The sequence below is a fragment of the Nerophis ophidion genome, linkage group LG19 (assembly GCF_033978795.1).
Source record: "Nerophis ophidion isolate RoL-2023_Sa linkage group LG19, RoL_Noph_v1.0, whole genome shotgun sequence".
Lineage (NCBI taxonomy): Eukaryota > Metazoa > Chordata > Actinopteri > Syngnathiformes > Syngnathidae > Nerophis > Nerophis ophidion.
In genome coordinates, this window is record NC_084629.1 from 26686854 (window position 1) to 26706831 (window position 19978).

The 19978-nt window shown below is 40.9% G+C and overlaps 1 protein-coding gene across 1 annotated transcript in view; it reads left to right on the forward strand.

The window, feature by feature from the left end:
* Window positions 1–19978, forward strand: part of si:ch211-269e2.1 (cohesin subunit SA-2) — a 66528-nt gene that overhangs the window by 18906 nt on the left and 27644 nt on the right. Inside the window, exons 15-30 of the mRNA XM_061879726.1 lie at window positions 18–129; window positions 204–327; window positions 487–590; window positions 1695–1787; window positions 1860–1946; window positions 2100–2300; window positions 4265–4341; window positions 4412–4499; window positions 4590–4670; window positions 8593–8685; window positions 8748–8922; window positions 11500–11639; window positions 17506–17607; window positions 17672–17829; window positions 17899–18027; window positions 18089–18264. Of these exons, the coding sequence (XP_061735710.1) occupies window positions 18–129; window positions 204–327; window positions 487–590; window positions 1695–1787; window positions 1860–1946; window positions 2100–2300; window positions 4265–4341; window positions 4412–4499; window positions 4590–4670; window positions 8593–8685; window positions 8748–8922; window positions 11500–11639; window positions 17506–17607; window positions 17672–17829; window positions 17899–18027; window positions 18089–18264 (1940 nt within the window). The remainder of the gene's footprint in view (window positions 1–17; window positions 130–203; window positions 328–486; window positions 591–1694; window positions 1788–1859; window positions 1947–2099; window positions 2301–4264; window positions 4342–4411; window positions 4500–4589; window positions 4671–8592; window positions 8686–8747; window positions 8923–11499; window positions 11640–17505; window positions 17608–17671; window positions 17830–17898; window positions 18028–18088; window positions 18265–19978) is intronic.

A 19978-nucleotide genomic window follows, 5' to 3' on the forward strand; every position in this document is an offset into this window, starting at 1 on the left:
GATTTTGTGTCTCTCAGGCTTCTCCCTGCAGCTAATAATAATCAGGAGGGGCTAAATCAGGAAGATGCTCATAGACAAGAAACACTTGCAAGGCTCAAGGCCCTTGTGCAGTTCTACCAGAACTCTAGGGTGAAACACTCTTTTTAAGTCTTCATTGTCAAAGGTTTTTATGTTAAAATGGTGATGATCGTTTGCACCTGCAGCTACACAACCATGTGGTCTACCTTGTGGATAGCTTGTGGGACTGTGGTGGAACCCTGCTCAAGGACTGGCCCACACTCACCTCTATACTGCTGCAAAACCCTCACAGTACCTCACTGGGTCGAGGTGGGAAGATTTGTCCTTTTTACTTGTAGATCTGAACAAGACGTAAAAATATATGTATATTTAAAAAATATATATATATTTTACAATTTGTATTTCCTAAATTGACATTTTTAAATGAAATCTTATTGGTGATAATACATTTGGGTTTTGTATTTGTAGGCCTCACTGAGGCAGAAGAAGCATTGCTGGTGGAGATCCTGGTAGCATCTGTGCGTCAGGCAGCAGAAGGACCAGTGCTGGCTGGGAGGAGCGGTGCAAAGAAGGTTTTTTCTTTAAAAAAATGTTTTTATATTTTATAGTCATGATGCACTGTAAGAAAGTAGAATTGTCACAAAAGTAAACTGCAGTGCTTTACATTGTGTTTAGCGTAACTCATAGAGGGTTTAAAACGGATCCCTGAGGAACTTTTTTTTTTTCAATACAGGAATTTGACTGAATGCTTAGCATCCTTTGGTTATGAATTATTTACGTTTTAGGATGTAATCTTGCTCTAGTTAGAAATTCATGGAATACATACTTCAACTAATATGGTGGTACACACATAGCCCCCGTATTTCTACTTGGGTAAAATACTTATTTTACCCAAGTAGAAATACGGTTTCATAATAATTATGATAATAATACAGGACATGAAGTAAAATATAAATACTGGATGTTTAGGTAAAGAAAGTACATTGTTAAAACATTTAATAAAGAAGGTAGATAAAGGTTTTGGTAAAAATAAAATAAAATGGCTTTAAGTAGACCGTAAGAAATTATAACATACTTTATTAGGACAAAATAAAGACTAATATAAAATAAAATGAACTAAGATAATAATAATTAAAAAAACTACTTAAAAGAGAAATAAGTTCAATTAAATTACCAAATAACACTAAATGGTCTGTAGTGTGTGAATGTGAGTGTGAATGTTGTCCGTCTATCTGTGGTGGCCCTGCGATGAGGTGGCGACTTGTCCAAGGTGTACCCCGCTTTCCGCCCGATACGCTCCAGCACCGCCCGTGAGCCCAAAAGGGACAAGCGGTGGAAAAATGGATGGATGGATGGAAGTACGGTGATTTAAAAAAAAAAAAATGGAAGCTAGTAGTAGAACTTTCAATAAGTAAAACTATATTGACCATATGTAAGCTTGATGACCTCGATCAAGCTTTCAAAAGAAAAGAAAGAGGTCAAATTGAATGATTAGTCAAAAATGAGTTTTTAAAAGAAGTTGATTAAAAAAATCAATTCAAAATGTGATTAAGTAAAACCGAAGCAAAGTGTAAATAATTGAAAATTGACAAAGTACCAAGGCAGAATAGTTTTATTTAATTGATACTGTACGATATTTACTTGTCCATAGCAACACGTGTGTCTTTTTCTACCAGGTGATGAGTGTGAGAGAGAAGAAAGTTCAGGTTGAAGATTGCACAAATCTCACACAGCATTTCCTCACGGTGCTCCCACACTTACTGTCCGAGGTACGACTGCTAAGATGCTAGGGTTTATTTGATGTGTGTGTGGTGGCTGTCAATCATTGCATGCTGTTGCAGTTTTCAGGTCGCTGGGACATTATTGCTTCCCTGATAAGAATTCCTCAGTACTTCGTGCCAGAGAGCCCTCAGGCAGACAAGACGGAGGTCAGCATTAAACGCTAAGCAGCATTAAATGTTAAGTGTTCATGTTTGCTTAATGAGATTCAGTTTACACTTTTGTTGTTTAGAAACTTAGTTTCATAGACGGCACAATAGTTTCCACTGCATCGTCCATTTGAAATCTCAGCTCCTCCTCAGTTGGTCTCCAGGTTGTTAGCAGTGATGAGAGCCAATCTGGAGGGCCACTCGGGTGCCGACGTCCTGGATGCGGCGGCACGCACATTCCTGAGTCTGTGTGAAGCAGAGACCATGTGGTGCTCAACTGCCCGGACCACTAGGGACTCCATGATCCAATGTTGGGTAGATCACCTCAAAGAGCTGCTGACCCAGTCCTTCACGGTAGTTTGAAACTCTAAACCTCATATAAACCCTAACATGTCTTTAAGAAGCTATATTGAATCACAAACCCCAATGTGAAACCCTGGTTTGAACCATAACTTTAGTTTGAAACCGTAACCTTAAAGAGGAACTGCACTTTTTTTTGGGAATTTTGCCTATCGTTCACAATACTTATTTAAGGCAAGAAGACAAACGTTTTTTTGCTGTTGCATTCTAACATGTCAGAATCGCCTCGTTCTTGGTGGCTAGCAATGCAGCTAATTGGAGCAATCAATTCTACCTCTAAATCAATTTTAAAAAGCTTTCAAAAACCGTCAACAATACTTCATTCACTGTCCGTAGCCTGTATAATAACCAAGCTGTAGCCACACTGTTGTTGTAAGAGTGAACACTGAGGAACTTTTTTCTTGCGTAGTAGTTTAGTTTGAGCTGGCTACGGTGAGAGGTAAGCTATCTTCAACGTCAACAGCAGAATTGTGTTTGGAGTTTGTAATGTACAACATAATGCGATAAGAGACCAATCTGTACTGACTGAAAAACATGAGCAGTCATATTACACTATCTGTAAAGTATTATTTCATGTTTGTTTGTACACAACTAGTTCGGCAGCGTATGTACTGTAGTTGTACTAACACGCATGACATGCTGCGTGTATCATGATCGATATTAAAGTTACTCACTCAATGGACAGTTGTGCGTTTGGTCCAGCTGGCCGGGGACGTTTCCACATGGTTTTCGGTAAGCGCTCCCATTTCTGTCGGCATAGCTTGGCTTCAAGCTCCACATTGCACCCGGTCTTTGTGCTCGCTTGTATAAGCAGTAGGTCATTCCCCGTCTACTCAGCTTCAATAATGATAAAGGTTGTGAATCCCCATTTGTCCCAAAAAATATTCATTGTCTATTATGATGTCTGTCATGATTAAAAACACTTGCGTTTGTGTCCGGAAGTAGGAACACACTTTTGTTGCCGAAAGTCGGAAGTGTGTCTGTGGGAATAAAAATAAATGCAATGAGGAACAAAGTTCCAGTATTGCTTAAAAAAAAAAAAAAAAAAGTTAAATATTGTACATATCACATATTTTTATGAACGTGCCTGTTACTATATATATATATATATATATATATATATATATATATATATATATACATATATATATATATTGCAGTTTGTATATGAACCATTGGAGGGCTTTGATGACTCATTAACCACTTCTTCCAAGCGTTTTTTATCTTCAAAATCCTGAACAAAAAAAAAGATGTGTGTTCTTGGCTCTCTTGATGATTGTGAACAATAGGCAAAATTCGAAAAAAAAGTGCACTTCTCCTTTTACGGAGGAAATGTTGTCTATCATTCACAAACCTTATGTAAGACAAGTACACATTTTGTTTTTAATACATTCTAACTTGTAAATAAATGCTAGCAAAAGTCAGCTAACAATTGAGATAAAAGAAGTCGCTCTATTCTAAAGGAAGTGCTCTAAAAACTACAAAAATCACCAATGTTTTATGTACACGCTTTAAGTATATATGTAATATGGTAAAAGGCACATTCATAATCACGTAATATTTACGTATTTTGATCATTTAAGCATTGATTTCACAGCCTCAACTGGTTTAGTTTTCCTTCAGTTTAAAAACTTTGTTTGAAGCCTTAACGAGAAACCTTAATTTGAAAACTCAACCCAAGCTTGAAACGTGTTTTAAAAACCCTCATTTCAGTTTGAAATCTTAACCTTAATTTGAAACTCCTAACTTAACACTTGTTGAAACACTAACTTTAAGGTCAAAACATTTAGTTTCGAACTCTAATTTAAAAGTGTAGTTTGAAACCCAAACCTTTTTTAGCAGCAGCTTTCAAATTTGATGCATTTCAGTCCACTAGAACCATGTTGATTTTTTATGACAATCGATCCAAGATCTTTGATACTGGGTCAAACTCTAAAGTACTTTCCTTCCATTCTCAGGGCGCCACTTTCTCTGCTGATGAGGAAACAACGGCAGACATTTTAGCCACGCTGAAGAAACTCAGTGCTTTCCACAAGTAAGTTGTAGAGAATCAATAGAATGCTCATGTTTTATCTCTGATGCTGCTTAAAAATGTGATTTGGAAGCTGTCACAATCTGACCCACTGGAATCTGTTCGACCTGCTGTCACCTCTCCTGGCGATGGAAGGCTTCCAGGAGGGAGCGCCACCTGAGGTAACTCAGCTACTACCAGGATTTTACCTTTTGAAATATTTAATATTTGTTTTAATTCATTAATTTAATCTCAGCTAACATTTGGCACAGGTGCTGAAGGAAACATTACAGTGTCTGTGCTACTTTGTTTTCTGGTCTCTCAGTACCAGCAGTGAAATTCTGACCTCCAGGGTGAGTTACGTCATAGCATGTGGCTGATGTACAGTCAGACATACCTTATGATATGAATTACAGCACTGCATATAGATAATCTTATATATGATTTAAAAAATAATGACAAATATATAATGCTAATGACTTATCTTATGTTACTGGTAAAAATGTCCTCATTGAAAATGAACATACTATTAGAATATTAAAAACTAATCTACCGGTATACATTTATTAATTTCAATAACAATTAATGTATTTTAAAAGTAATCATTTAAAAACATAAATTATTTAACTTGAATAAATGTATAATTATCAAAAATAATACTTATAAAACAAATCTACAGTTGTGGTCAAAAGTTTACATAAATTTGTGAAGGACATAATGTTATAGCTGTCTTGAGTTTCGAATAATTTCTACAACTCCTATTTTTTTGTGATAGAGTGATTGGAGCACATACTTGTTTGTCACAAAAAACATTCATGAAGTTTGGTTCTTTAATGAATTTATTATGGGTCTACTGAACATGTGGCCAAATATGCTGGGTCAAAAGTATACATACAGCAACATACATTATCAATTTTGGTGATGTAGAAAAGTTACAATCAAATTAGCTTCATGGCATGGCCTCTTAACTTAATGTGAGTGATTATGATTGACGACACCTGTTGACTTCTCTGAGCCCATTTAAATAGGGCTCATGTGATGCAGCCATTAGACTTGGTTACAAATGCGACAATGGGAAAGTCAAAGGAACTCGGCACAGATCTGAAAAAACGAATTACTTGACTTGAACAAGTCAGAAAAGTCCCTTGGAGCCATTTCAAAGCAGCTTAAGGTCCCAAGAGCAACTGTGCTGACAATTGTTCGTAAGTATAAAGTGCATGGCAGTTTTGTCACTGCCACGATCAGGAAGAAAACGCAAGCTATCACCGGCTGCTGAGAGAAAATTGGTCAGGATGATCAAGAGTCAACTGAGAACCACCAAAAAGCAGGTCTGCAATGAATTGGAAGCTGCTGGAACACAGTTGTCAGTGTCCACAGTCAAGCGTGTTTTGCATCGCCATGGACTAGGAGGCTACCTTGCAAGAAGGAAGCCCTTGCTCCAGAAGCGACACCTTAAAGCTCGTCTAAAGTTTGCTGCTGATCACATGGAAAAATATAAGACCTTCTGGAGGAAAGTTCTGTGGTCCTACGAAACACAAAATTAGCTGTTCGGCCACAATACCCAGCAATATGTTTGGAGGAGAAAAGGTGGGGCCTTTAATTCCAGGAACACCACCCTACCGTCAAGCATGGTGGTGGTAGTATTATGCTCTGGGCCCTTTTTGCTGCCAATGGGACTGGTGCTTTACAGAGAGTAAATGGTACAATGAAAAAGGAGGATTACCTCCAAATTCTCCAGGACAACCTAAAATAATCAGCCTGGAGGTTGGGTCTTGGGCGCAGTTGGGTGTTCCAACAGGACAATGATCCCAAACACACGTCAAAAGTGATAAAGGAATGGCTAAATCAGGCTGGAAGTAAGGTTTTAGAATGGCCTTAACAAGGTCCTGATTTAAACTTTATTGAGAACATGTGGACAATGCTGAAGAAATAAGTCAATGTCAGAAAACCAACAAATTTAGCTGAACTGCACCAATTATGTCAAGAGGAGTGGTCAAAAATTCAACCAGAAACTTGCCAGAAGGTTGTGGATGGCTACCAAAAGCGCCTTATTGCAGTGAAACTTGCCAAGGGACATGTAAACAATTATTAACTTTGCTCTATGTATATTTTTGACCCAGCAGATTTGGTCACATTTTCAGTAGACTCATAATAAATTCTTAAAAGAACCAAACTTCATGAACATTTTTTGTGACCAACAAGTATGTGCTCCAATCACTCTTATCACAAAAAAGAGAGGGACAATCGGTAGGAAAAGGATGGATGGGTACTATGGTCAATGTAATAGATTAAATGTTATTGTAATATTTAGATTGAATAATTGATAAAATAACTAAAATAGGTCTGACTTGAACTCCTTTTAAAAATATTAAATATAAAAAACATTGTAATTAATCATTTGCAGGGTTTTAAATGTGATTGTTATTGAAAACAATCATACTATTGAGATACAAGACTATAATAATTGAGTAAGGTTAATGTATTTTATGAGTAATTATGTGTTTAAAAACTAATCCTTTAAATAATAAAAAAAATATTTTACAGATAATGAAAACCAAACAATTGGTAATAAATTAATATGAAGGATTTACAAAGTACCTTAATCAGCTCAAAGCCTTTATGTTGGAGTTCAACCCAGTAGACGAGAGGGTAGCTTCCCTCCGCCTTCGGGTGGGGGCACTGGGGGATTGATGTTTTTGGTTATGCACCAAACAGCAGTTCAGAGTACCCACCCTTTTTGGGTACTCTTGAGGGAGTACTGGATAGTGCTCCACCGGGTGATTCCCTTGTCCTACCGGGGCACTTCATCGCTCATGTTGGCAACGACAGTGAAACCTGGAGAGGCGTGATTGGGAAGAATAGCCACGCGGATCTTAACCCGAGTGGTGTTTTGTTATTGGACTTTTGTCCTCGTCACAGATTGTCCTTAACAAACACCATGTTCAAACATAAGTGTGTCCATACGTGCACTTGGCACCAGGACACCTTAGGCCGCAGTTCCATGATCGACTTTGTAGTTGCGTCATCGGATTTGGGGCCTCATGTTTTGGACACTCTGGTGAAGAGAGGGGCAGAGCTTTCTACCGATTATCACCTGGTGGGGGAGGATGCCGGACAGACCTGGCAGGCCCAAACACATTGTGAGGGTCTGCTGTGAACGTCTAACAGTCTCCTGTCAGAATTTCAATTCTCACCTCCGGAAGAACTTTGAACATGTCACGAGGGCGGTGCTGGACATTGAGTCCGAGTGGACCATGTTCCGCACCTCTATTGTCGAGGCGGCTGATTGGAGCTGTGGCCGCAAGGTAGTTGGTGCCTGTCGTGGCGTTAATCCTAGAACCCGTTGGTGGACACCAGCAGTGAGGGATGCCGTCAAGCTGAAGAAAGAGTCCTATCGGGTTCTTTTGGCTCATAGGACTCCGGAGTCAGCGGACAGGTACCGACGGGCTAAGCGGTGTGCGCCTTCAGCGGTCGCGGAGGCAAAAACTCAGACACGGGAGGAGTTCAGGGAAGCCATGGAAAACGACTTCCGAACGGCTTCGAAGCGATTCTGGACCACCAGCTGCCGCCTCGGGAAGGGGCAGATGGTGGTCTGTCTACACCGTGTATGGTGAGGATGGTGTTCTGCTGACCTCGACTGCAAATATTGTGGATCGGTGGAGGGAATACTTTGAAGTGCTCCTCAATCCCACCAACACGTCTTCCTATGAGCAAGGATGCCAACCGAACGCCTCCCTCGGGAGGTGTTTAGGGATCGTCCGACCGGTAGGAGGCCACAGGGAAGACCCAGGACACGTTGGGAAGACTTTGTCTCCTGGCTGGCCTGGGAACGCTTCGGGATCTCCCGGAAAGAGCTGGAAGAAGTGGCTGGGGAGAGGGAAGACTGGGCTTCCCTACTTAGGCTGCTGCCCCCACGACCCGACCTCGGATAAGCAGAAGAAGATGGATGGATGGATGGATGTATTTACCAAGTATTGAAATTGCAAAGTATTTAACATTGTCCTGTATATTAAATATCCATACAATGATTCAGGGAACTTTATTGTCATACCATAACAAATTTAATAATGAAAAAGTATAACTATGATTAAATCCTGTGCCTCTCTTTGACTTTTTTGAAAATATAAGATTCCCAAATCACGGTAGATCATCATACCATTTCATTTAAAGGTTTTTTAATTATAATCATGCAGTGCTTAAAAACAAATCGCAGCTCTTATGAATTAAATGAAGTAGACTTTCTGAAATTTGTGAACGTTGTATTGTGTATTTTAGGACAAAGCTGTGACTCAGAGAGTCCAGTTGCGCATCGTCAGCGAGACAAGTCATCGTTGTCTGTCCCACTCAGACCACAGCGTGAGGCAGCAGGTAAGACAGGAAGTACAACTATCTTCTTCTTCTGAATATTGAAAGACATTTGTCCCTCTTAGGCCTTCCTGGGTGTCTGCGACATCCTGACCGCTCACTCGTACCAGCACCACGTGTGGGATCCCACCTCCTGGGGCCCCCTGCCTTACACTCCCACCCCCAAGCTGCAGGTGGCACTGTTAAGCTTTGTGCGCAAGAACGTCTTTGTGGGGAGAGACTCTGACGAGGAGAGCAAAGGTGACAATGGGTCTTAAACATGAACATCACTTTACTGTTCATTGTTGACATTTTTTTATGTGATACATTATACCGTCTCTCAAAATCATAATATGAACATGGTTTGTATTAAAATGTCTCCACTTAAATACAAAAACATTATAAAACAGGATGAAAAACAGAATTAGGAGCATAATTTCAAATGCTTATTATGCCTTAATAATAAAAGTAACTAGAATATGCAATTTTCTGAGAACTGACATGTGAATGCTGTATGTGCACAGGCTGTTGAAATGCAGAAGCTGCCAATATGCGCAAATCAAACTGAGCACAACAACAGTTAGAATGCGACATGCACCAAGTTATATGACTCTTAAGGCGTACTGCTGCAAAATAAGGTAAAGTTTTAGCATGCTAAAAGTTAGCATGTTTCAAGTACCAAGTTATGACTCTGAGTTGTGTGGGGGCAAAAAAGGTATCATGCTACCATTAGCATGTTAACAATTGGCATATGTCAAGTACTCAGTTATGACTCGGGGGTAAATGATTGAAATTTTTTTTTTTTTAAAGTTGGTGTGCTGACAGCAGGTATCATGTCAATCAATCAATGAATGATTATTTATATAGCCCTAAATCACTAGTATCTCAAAGGGCTGCACAAACCACAACGACATCCTCGGTAGAGCCCACATAAGGACAAGGAAAACTGACACCCAGTGAGACGTCGGTGACAATGATGACTATGAGAAACATTGGAGAGGACCGCACCTCCCTCTAGGGGAACCGAAAGCAATGGATGTTGAGCGAGTCTAACATGATACTGTGAAAGTTCAATCCATAGTGGATCCAACACAACCATGAAAGTCCAGTCCAAAGTGGATCCAACACAGCAGAGATAAACCCGTCCACAGTGGAGCCAGCAGGACACCACCCCGAGCGGAGGCGGATCAGTAGCGCGGAGATGTCCCAGCCGATACACAGGCGAGCGGTCCATCCTGGGTCCAGGCTCTGGACGAGCGGTCCATCCTGGGTCCCGACTCAGGACAGCCAGCACCTCTCTGAAGTGTATGGCGGCACATCCACCCAGCCATATTCTACCACTCGTCCCTTTTGGAGTCGTGGGGGGTGCTGTAGCCTATCTCAGCTGCATTCGAGGGGTAGGTGGGGTACACCCTGGACTAGTCGCCACCTCATCGCAGGGCCAACATAGCTAGATAGACAAACAGGTTGATTGGCCCATTTAGTGTTGCCAATCAACCTATCCTTAGGTGCATGTCTTTGGAGGTGGGAGGAAGCTGGAGTACCCAGAGTTAACCCACCACGCAGTCACGAGGAGAACATGCAAACTCCACGGAGAAAGATCCTGAGTCCGGGGATAGAACCCAGCACCTTAGTATTTATTGTGCGACACACGCATATGTTGTTCCGCCGTGCTGGTATGGTGGCACAATTGTACCAAAAAGTTAACGTGCTAATGTTAGCATACTAGGATGTTGACATTGGCATGCTAACATTAGTATGTTAGCAGTTGGCATATGTCAAGTTGACAATTGAAAAATTAGTTTAAAAAAAAAAGTTTGCATGGTAATGTTATCATGTATCATGTACCAAGTTATATGGCAAAGGTGTACGCAAAACTAGCAAAAAATAAAAAAAATGGCACGCTAACATTTAACATGTGTCAAGTACCAAGCTGTATGACTCCAGAAAAATTGACAAAAAAAAAAGTTACCACGCTAATCTTAGCATATGTCACGTACCAAGTAACTTGGGTGTACAGGTGGTAAATTAGCTAAAAACGTGTAACATTAGCCAAAAAAGTTAGCATGTGCCAAGTATCAGGTTATGCATACAGCTGCAGAATTAGCACAAAAAGTTACATCAGTTAACATGTGTCATGTACTGAGTTATGTGACTAAGATTTATGGCTGTGAAATAAATAAAAAAGTGTGAAATTAATTTATAGTCAGCATGTGTTAACAAGTTATATGACTAATGCGTACGTAGTCGTACAAGTGTAAAATCTGTTAAAAAAACATGCTAACATTTTTATGCTAGCAGTTGACAAGTAGGATCAAGGAGCATTTTGACTTTTGAAGTGTTCAATTTTGTTGAGAAATGTGGGAAGTGTAGAAGATAGTATGCTGCTTTTCAGCATTCACACAAAGTAGGAAGTAAAAGTAGTGAACTTTGCCTCAATTGTACTGGTGTGTACTCTGCCTGAACAGCAGAGGGCGACATAGTTCTGTCGCTGTTGTTGAAGGCACACAACTAGTAGTAAAAGGATGTATCACATACCTTCATCCTACATTTTAAGACGTGTGTTTATAAAATATCTAAAAAGGTGAGATGTTGAGTTGGCTTAACTTCCAAATATGACCATGAGAGCAGAAAAAAAGCTCAAGTGGAAACCAAAGAAAAATTGAAAGAGCGGATTATATTGGCTTTAGACTTTTGTCTTTTATGACCGCTTGTTCTTGGCCCAGAGATCAGCCAGAGGCCAACACATCAAACCTTAACAACGTCTCTTTGTTCACCTTCTACGGTCTCGACATGCGTTACGTCTTCACGCCGCTCACGTCTTTGTTCTTTTGTCAGTCTCTGAGGAGCTCAGCACGGAGGACAGGATGCAGGAGCTTCACGCCAGGAGAAGCACGCTGGCCGCCTACTGCAAGCTCATCATACGCGGCGTGCTAGAGATCAGCATGGCGGCGGACATCTTTGCACACTACGCCGAGGTAGCCAACTTGTCCTCGCTAGCGCCCTTCTGCTAACAGTCTTCATCCAAGACAGTAACATTTTCACACACATTCTTTAGAACCCGGTTGATGATGATGAATATTATTCATCGTAACGTCAGAAAAACAAGCAAGAATTCTACTGATTTTGTCAAATGAGAAAATGCAAGTAGGTGAGGTCAAAGGTCAAAGCTGTGGATGACATCACCACGGCTTCTTCCTCGCCTTTCTTACACCTTATTGGTTTTGAAAAGCACACCGTAGCCAAGATAAGGATTTACTTAATGTCCTATTCTTCCCATCATGCACCTTGAAATACAAGCAAGAATCATTTTAATCTTTTCAAAAAGTAAACACATTGTTTCAAGTAAGAAGCTTATTGATTTTGTTTGTATGTGAACTAAGATGAGTTGTGAAGTGTGTCTGTATTTATATGCGCTGAGGTCAAAGATTAGACCATCAAAATGTGTTATCCTATCTGCCAAAGATTCCATGAAAGAACCCGATAGATTTTGAAGAATGTGTCATCTAAGACTCATTCAGTGGAATCCACTCAAGTGGACATAAACGGTCCCGTTTATGTCAAAAACCTGTCTACGCCGAACAACTTATCGTTTTAGGAAAAAGTACCCGGTGCGTTAGATGTCAACATACTTGGTCGACCAATTTTGTCGATATAAAATTGTCCGATTATGTTGACGTGATGTACATTGGGTCAGGCCCGCCTATGCCGACAACCCCTCTGGGTTGGCCAACTCGACAACATGTTCCCCAGTCTTCTTTTGTGTGTAAAAAAAGAAAAAAGTGTGCTCACTTCAGTTGACACTAACATATACTATCGACCGCTTTAGTTGACATCAAATTTAAGAGGAGTCATTTTTATGAAAAATGGGCCACTTTATTGTCGGCATGTGATGCACAGTGAAACCCGATTAAGTCGGCCTCGCTTACGGTAATAACTAGAGATGTCCGATAATGGCTTTTTTGCCAATATACGATATTCCGATATTGTCCAACTCTTAATTACCGATTCCGATATCAACCTATTCCGATATCAACCGATACTGATATATACAGTCGTGGAATTAACACATTATTTATTATGCCTAATTTTGTTGTGATGCCCCGATGGATGCATTAAACAATGTAACAAGGTTTTCCAAAATAAATCAACTCAAGTTATGGAAAAAAATGCCAACATGCCACTGCCATATTTATTATTGAAGTCACAAAGTGCATTATTATTTTTATTATTTTTAACATGCCTCAAAACAGCAGCTTTGAATTTGAGACATGCTCTCCCTGAGAGCATGAGAAGGTTGAGGTGGGCGGGGTTGGGTGGGGCGGGGTTGAGGTGGGGGTAAGCGGTAGCGGGGGGTGTATATTTTAGCATCCCGGAAGAGTTAGTCCTGCAAGGGGTTCTGGGTATTTGTTCTGGGGCGGCATAGCTCGGTTGGTAGAGCGGCCGTGCCAGCAACTTGAGGGTTGCAGGTTCAATTCCCGCTTCCGCCATCCTAGTCACTGCCGTTGTGTCCTTGGGCAAGACAATTTACCCACCCGCTCCCAGTGCCACCCACACTGATTTAAATGTAACTTAGATATTGGGTTTCACTATGTAAAGCGCTTTGAGTCACTAGAGAAAAGCGCTATATAAATATAATTCACTTCACACTTCACTTGTTCTGTTGTCTTTATGTTGTGTTACGGTGCGGATGTTCTCCCAAAATGTGTTTGTCATTATTGTTTGGTGTGGTTTCACAGTGTGGCGCATATTTGTAACAGTGTTAAAATTGTTTACACGGCCACCTTCAGTGTGAACTGTATGGCTGTTGGGATTCACTTGTGTGTGTGAGTAACTGTAGATATTATGTGTCAGGGCCGGCATGCAAAGGAAGTGCCTTGAAGGTTTATTGGTGCTCTTTTCTTCTCCCTATGTCTGTCATAAATTTTACTTTATGAAACCGATACCGATAATTTCAGATATTACATTTTCAAGCATTTGTCAGCCGATAATATCGGCAGTCCGATATTATCGGAAATCCGCAGTGACGACCCGTTTATGTTGACCAACTGATCAACCTGGTCCACTGTTCTTGTTTGTAAAGTACCTGCTTCATTCGACATCGACAATGGTACGTTTGTCGACTTTTGATGTAAATTAATTCAGGCCTGGATGTCAAAAACCTGTTTGTTGATCAACCTGGTCCATGTTTTCTTGTTTGTAAAAACTACCTGCTTCTTACAACGTCAACAACTTTTGTTGACAAAAAAATGGTCCGTGTATGTCGATTTTTGATGTAGATTAAGTCATGCCTGTATGTCAAAAACCCATTTGTTGACCAACTGATCAACCGGGTCCACGTTTTCTTGTTTGTAAAAACTACCTGTTTCCTACAAAGTTGACCACTTTTGTCGACGAAAGAGGGTCCGTTTGTGTCAACTTTTGATGTAAATTAAGTCAGGCCTGTATGTCAAAATACCCTTTTGTTGACCAACTGATCAGCTTGGTACACTTGTGTTTTTGTTCTTAAAAACTACCTGCTTCATTCGACGTCGATATACTTAGTTGACCACTTTTGTCGACCAAAAATAGTCTGTTTGTGTCAATATTCATCAACATACACAGTTGACTGATCTTGTTGGCATCAAATTTGAGAGGATTCATTTCTATGAAAAATGGGCCAGTTTTTGTCGACATGTGATGTACATGAAACCCGCTTATGTTGACAACCTGTCAATGTTCACCAACTGATCAATCCGGTCCACAGTGTGCTTGTTTGTAATAAAAGGCCCACTTCAGTTGACGTCAACATATACTGTTGACCACTTTTGTCGACATCCATCCATCCATTTTCTACCGCTTATTCCCTTTTGGAGTCGCGGGGGGCGCTGGCGCCTATCTCAGCTACAATCGGGCGGAAGGCAGGTACACCCTGGACAAGTCGTCACCTCATCACAGCTTTTGTCGATATAAAATGGTCAATTTATCCCAACTTGTGATGTACATTAAGTCAGCCTCGTTAATGTCGACAGCCTGTCTATGTTGACCAAGTCATCAACCTGGTCCAGCATGTTCTTGTTTGTTAAAGTTCCGCGCTTCAGTTGACGTCAACATATACGGTCTACCGCTTTTGTCGACATTAAATTTGAGATTCAAAGATGTCATTGCGATGAAAAATGTGTCCGTTAATGTGGACATGTGGTGTACAGTGAAACCCAATTAAGTCAGCCACGCTTACAGTGGGGCAAAAAAGTATTTAGTCAGGCACCGATTGTGCAAGTTCTCCCACTTAAAATGATGACAGAGGTCTGTAATTTTCATCATAGGTACACTTCAACTGTGAGAGACAGAATGTGAAAAAAAAATCCAGGAATTCACATTGTAGGAATTTTTAAGAATTTATTGGTAAATTATGGTGGAAAATAAGTATTTGGTCAATAACAAAAATTTAACTCAATACTTTGTAATATAACCTTTGTTGGCAATAACAGGTCAAACGATTACTATAGGTCTTTACCAGGTTTGCACACACAGTAGCTGGTATTTTGGCTCATTCCTTTATGCAGATCTTCTCAAGAGCAGTGATGTTTTGGGACTGTCGCCGAGCAACACAGACTTTCAACTTCCTCCACAGATTTTCTATGGGGTTGAGGTCTGGAGACTGGCTAGGCCACTCCAGGACTTTCTAATGCTTCTTACGGAGCCACTCCTTCGTTGCCTGGGTGGTGTTTGTTTTGGATCATTGTCATGCTAGAAGACCCAGCCACGTTTCATCTTCAATGCTCTCACTGATGGAAGGAGGTTTTGGCTCAAAATCTCACGTTACATGGCCCCATTCATTCTTTCCTTAACATGGATCAGTCGTCCTGTCCCCTTAGCAGAAAAACAAACCCAAAGCATGATGTTTCCACCCCCATGCTTCACAGTAGTTATGGTGTTCTTGGGATGCAACTCAGTATTCTTCTTCTTCCAAACACGACGAGTTGAGTTTATACCAAAAAAGTTCTATTTTAGTTTCATCTCAACACATGATATTCTCCCAATCCTCAGCTTTATCATCCATGTGCTCTCTGGCATACTTCAGACGGGCCTGGACATGCACTGGCTTAAGCAGGGGGACACGTCTGGCACTGCAGGATTTGATTCCCTGTCGGCGTAGTGTGTTACTAATGGTAACCTTTGTTACTTTGGTCCCAGTTCTCTGCAGGTCATTCACGAGGTCCCCCCGTGTGGTTCTGGGGTTTTTGGTCACCGTTGTCATAATCATTTTGAGCCCACGGGATGAAATCTTGCGTGGAGCCCCAGATTGAGGGACATTATCAGTGGTCTTGTATGTCTTCCATTTTCTGATAATTGTTCCCACAGTTGATTTTTTTTCACACCAAGCTGCTTGCCTATTGTAGATTCACTCTTCCCAGTCTGGTGCAGGTCTACAATTATTTTCCTGGTGTCCTTCGACAGCTCTTTGGTCTTGGTTATTGTGTAGTTTGGAGTGTGACTGTTTGAGGCTGTGGACAGGTGTCTTTTATACAGATAACTAGTTCAAACAGGTTCCATTAATACAGGTAACGAGTGGAGGACAGAAAAGCTTCTTAAAGAAGAAGTTACAGGTCTGTAAGAGCCAGAGATCTTCCTTGTTTGACGTGACCAAATACTTATTTTCCACCATAATTTACAAATAAATTCTTTAAAATTCCTACAATGTTTTTGTCTCTCTGTCTAATCCCCCTCTCATCCCCACAAGTTCCCCCTCTGTCTTCCTTTTTTTCTCTTTCTATCCCCTCCTGCTCCGGCCCGGCTGCACCTAATGATAATATAAATACATTTAATAATGTCACCTTCAAATAAGACAACAAGAGAAGTATCTTACACTTCTCTTTTGTAAAGTAAATCTGAACAGCCGATATGGGCATCTACATCAACTATATGATTTGCCTGAGAAGCTGGACAGGACAAAAAAAAAAAGAAAAGAAAAAAAAAAAAATCCTACAATGTGAATTCCTGGATTTTTTTTTTTCCACAGTCTGTCTCTCACAGTTGAAGTGTACCTATGATGAAAATTACAGACCTCTGTCATCATTTTAAGTGGGAGAACTTGCACAATCGGTGGCTGACTAAATACATTTTTGCCCCACTATATGTTTGCACCCCGACAATTTTGACCAACTGGTCGAGCGTGTTCTTGTTCATAAAAAGTACCTGCTTAATTCGACTTAGGCATAAAATAAATTACGTCAACTTTTGATGTACATTAAGTCAGCCTCGTTAATGTTGACAGCCTGTCTATGTTAAACAAGTCACCTGGTCCACCATGTTCTTGTTTGTTAAAGTGCCCTTACAGTTGACGTTTACATACAGGATCGATAGCTTGTCAGTATCAAATTGGTGATCTAAATTTAAAAATGTGTCAGTTTATGTCGACAACCCGTCAATTTTCACCAACTGGTCAACCAGGTCTACCGTGTTCTTGGTTGTAAAAAGTAACCACTTCATTCGACGTGGACATAAAATGGTCTGTTCATGTTGAAATAAAGTAAGCCTCGTTAATGTCGACAGCCCGACTATGTTGACTAAGTCATCAACCTGGTCCACCATGTTCTTGTTTGTTTGAAAAAGTGCTCGCTTCAGTTGACGTCGACATACTGAAAACTGGATATGTGTTGTAGTAATAACTTGATGAGCATTGCCAAGCAGCTGAATGACAACTACCTTGTTAGTTACACAAGGTAAAAAAACACACTGACTTCCTGTTCAGTGTAAAGGAAGGTTCAAAATAAAATCATGGCAGTATAGATTGTTTTTCTTCATTTAGATTGTTCGTCTTGAAGTGTTTATTGGACTTGATGAGTATTGTGTTGTATTCAGTACCACAATGAGTTCGGGGACATCATCAAGGAGACGATGTACTCCAGCAGACAGATGGACAAGATTGAGAGTGCCCGTACTTTAGTGCTTTCTCTGCAGCAGGTAAACTTTCACACTTGACTTCTTGTCAACAACACACACCAATTGTTGTCTTTGTCCTCGCTAGTTGTTTGAACGTTTTAAACGGGAGCAGGAGAGCAGCGGAACGCCTCGCTCCCATCAGAGAGTCCAGACCTTCAGTGGCATTAAGGAGCTAGCAAGACGCTTCGCCGTCAGCTTCAGTGACATCGTTAAGTTCCGGGAGTGTGTCGTCTTCATCCACAGGTCCACCTGGTGTCCCCGTCTTCTTGTCTTGTGGGTCTTGGGGACTGAAGCGTCCTCTACTTTGTGCAGGAGCGGCATCGAGTTTGTCTTCAAGGACTTTGTCCAGAAACCTGAAGGTTCAACACCAGCGCACCTGTCCTACCTGAGCGTCCTGGCCGAGTTCTCTAGCAAGCTGCTCAAACCAGACAAGAGGACCTTGTGAGTACTGCAAGGCTACAAGGCGTGGATGTGAGTGAGACATGTTGACGTCTGTGTGCAGGCTGTCCTACTTGCACAAGCACACCTGTGAGCACTTGGTGGACCTCAGAGAAGACCGCTGGCAGCCGCTGCTCTTCTACCGGTCATCCCTATTGGCTGACGTGGAGGAGGCCGCTTCCCATGGGAGCTCGGACAGGAAGCAGACGGGACGAGCCGCCTTGTCCAACAACAAACAAGGTACCAAGCTCGCTCGCTGACACGCCCATGTGCTCGCTGATTAAACGTGTATGTGAACGGAAAAAGAGTTGTTTACTTTATGGACAGTACCAGTTCAAAGTCTGGACACACATCCTCGTTCAGTAGTCGGAGACATTGGGTCCAGATTTTTGACATTTAAATGTGTGTATGTGTGTGCTTGAACAGACATTTAAATGTGTGTATGGGATTGGATAGGTGTGTGTGTGCGTGTGCGTGTGCGTGTGCGTGTGCGTGTGTATGTGAGTGAATGGATACACTTTCATTCAAATATGTGTATGGAAATAGACAGAAATTCAAGTGTTTGCATGGGTATGTGAATGGATATATACATACACACACACACATATACATACATATACATATATATATATATGTGTGTGTGTGTGTGTGTGTATATATATGTATGTGTATATTTATATATATATATATACATGTATGTGTATATGTACAGTATATGTGTATATATATATGTATATATACATATATATGTATATATGTGTATGCATATTTATATATGTATGCATATATATATGTTTATATATGTTTGGAACGGTACACAAAAATTTCGGTTCGGTACGTACCTCGGTTCAGAGGTCACGGTTCATTTTCGGTACAGTAAGAAAACAACAAAATGTAAATTTTTTGGTTTGCTAAATCTTCCACCAAAAATATTTTTTTTGTGGAATATTTGATGCTGAAGTTAAAGTACCAATGATTGTCACACACATACTAGATGTGGCGAAATTATTCTCTGCATTTGACCCATCCCCTTGATCACCCCCTGGGAGGTGAGGGGAGCAGTGGGCAGCAGCAGTGCCGCACCCTTGAATCATTTATGGTGATTTAACCCCCAATTCAAACCCTTAATGCTGAGTGCCAAGCAGGGAGTTAACTGGTCCCATTTTTATAGTCTTTGCTATGACTCGGCCGGGATTTGAACTCATGGTGCCTCGGTGTGCATTGTTTACACAACGTGCGGTGCGCTACTTATTATGTCCGTGTGGAACTCGTTCAGTACACCTCCGAACCGAACCGAAACCCCCGTACCGAAACGGTTCAATACAAATACACGTACCGTTACACCCCTAATATGTGGGGCAAAAAAGTATTTAGTCAGCCACCGATTGTGCAAGTTCTCCCACTTAAAATGATGACAGAGGTCTGTAATTTTCATCATAGGTACACTTCAACTGTGAGTGACAGAATGTGAAAAAAAATCCAGGAATTCACATTGTAGGAATTTTAAAGAATTTATTTGTAAATTATGGTGGAAAATAAGTATTTGGTCATTTCAAACAAGGAAGATCTCTGGCTCTCACAGACCAGTAACTTCTTCTTTAAGAAGCTCTTCTGTCCTCCACTCGTTACCTGTATTAATGGAACCTGTTTGAACTCGTTATCTGTATAAAAGACAACTGTCTACAGCCTCAAACAGTCATACTCCTAACTCCACTATGGCCAAGACCAAAGAGCTGTCGAAGGACACCAGGAAAATAATTGTAGACCTGCACCAGACTGGGAAGAGTGAATCTACAATAGGCAAGCAGCTTGGTGTGAAAAAAATCAACTGTGGGAGCAATTATCAGAAAATGGAAGACATACAAGACCACTGATAATCTCCCTCGATCTTGGGCTCCACGCAAGATCTCATCCCGTGGGGTCAAAATTATCATGAGAACGGTGAGCAAAAATT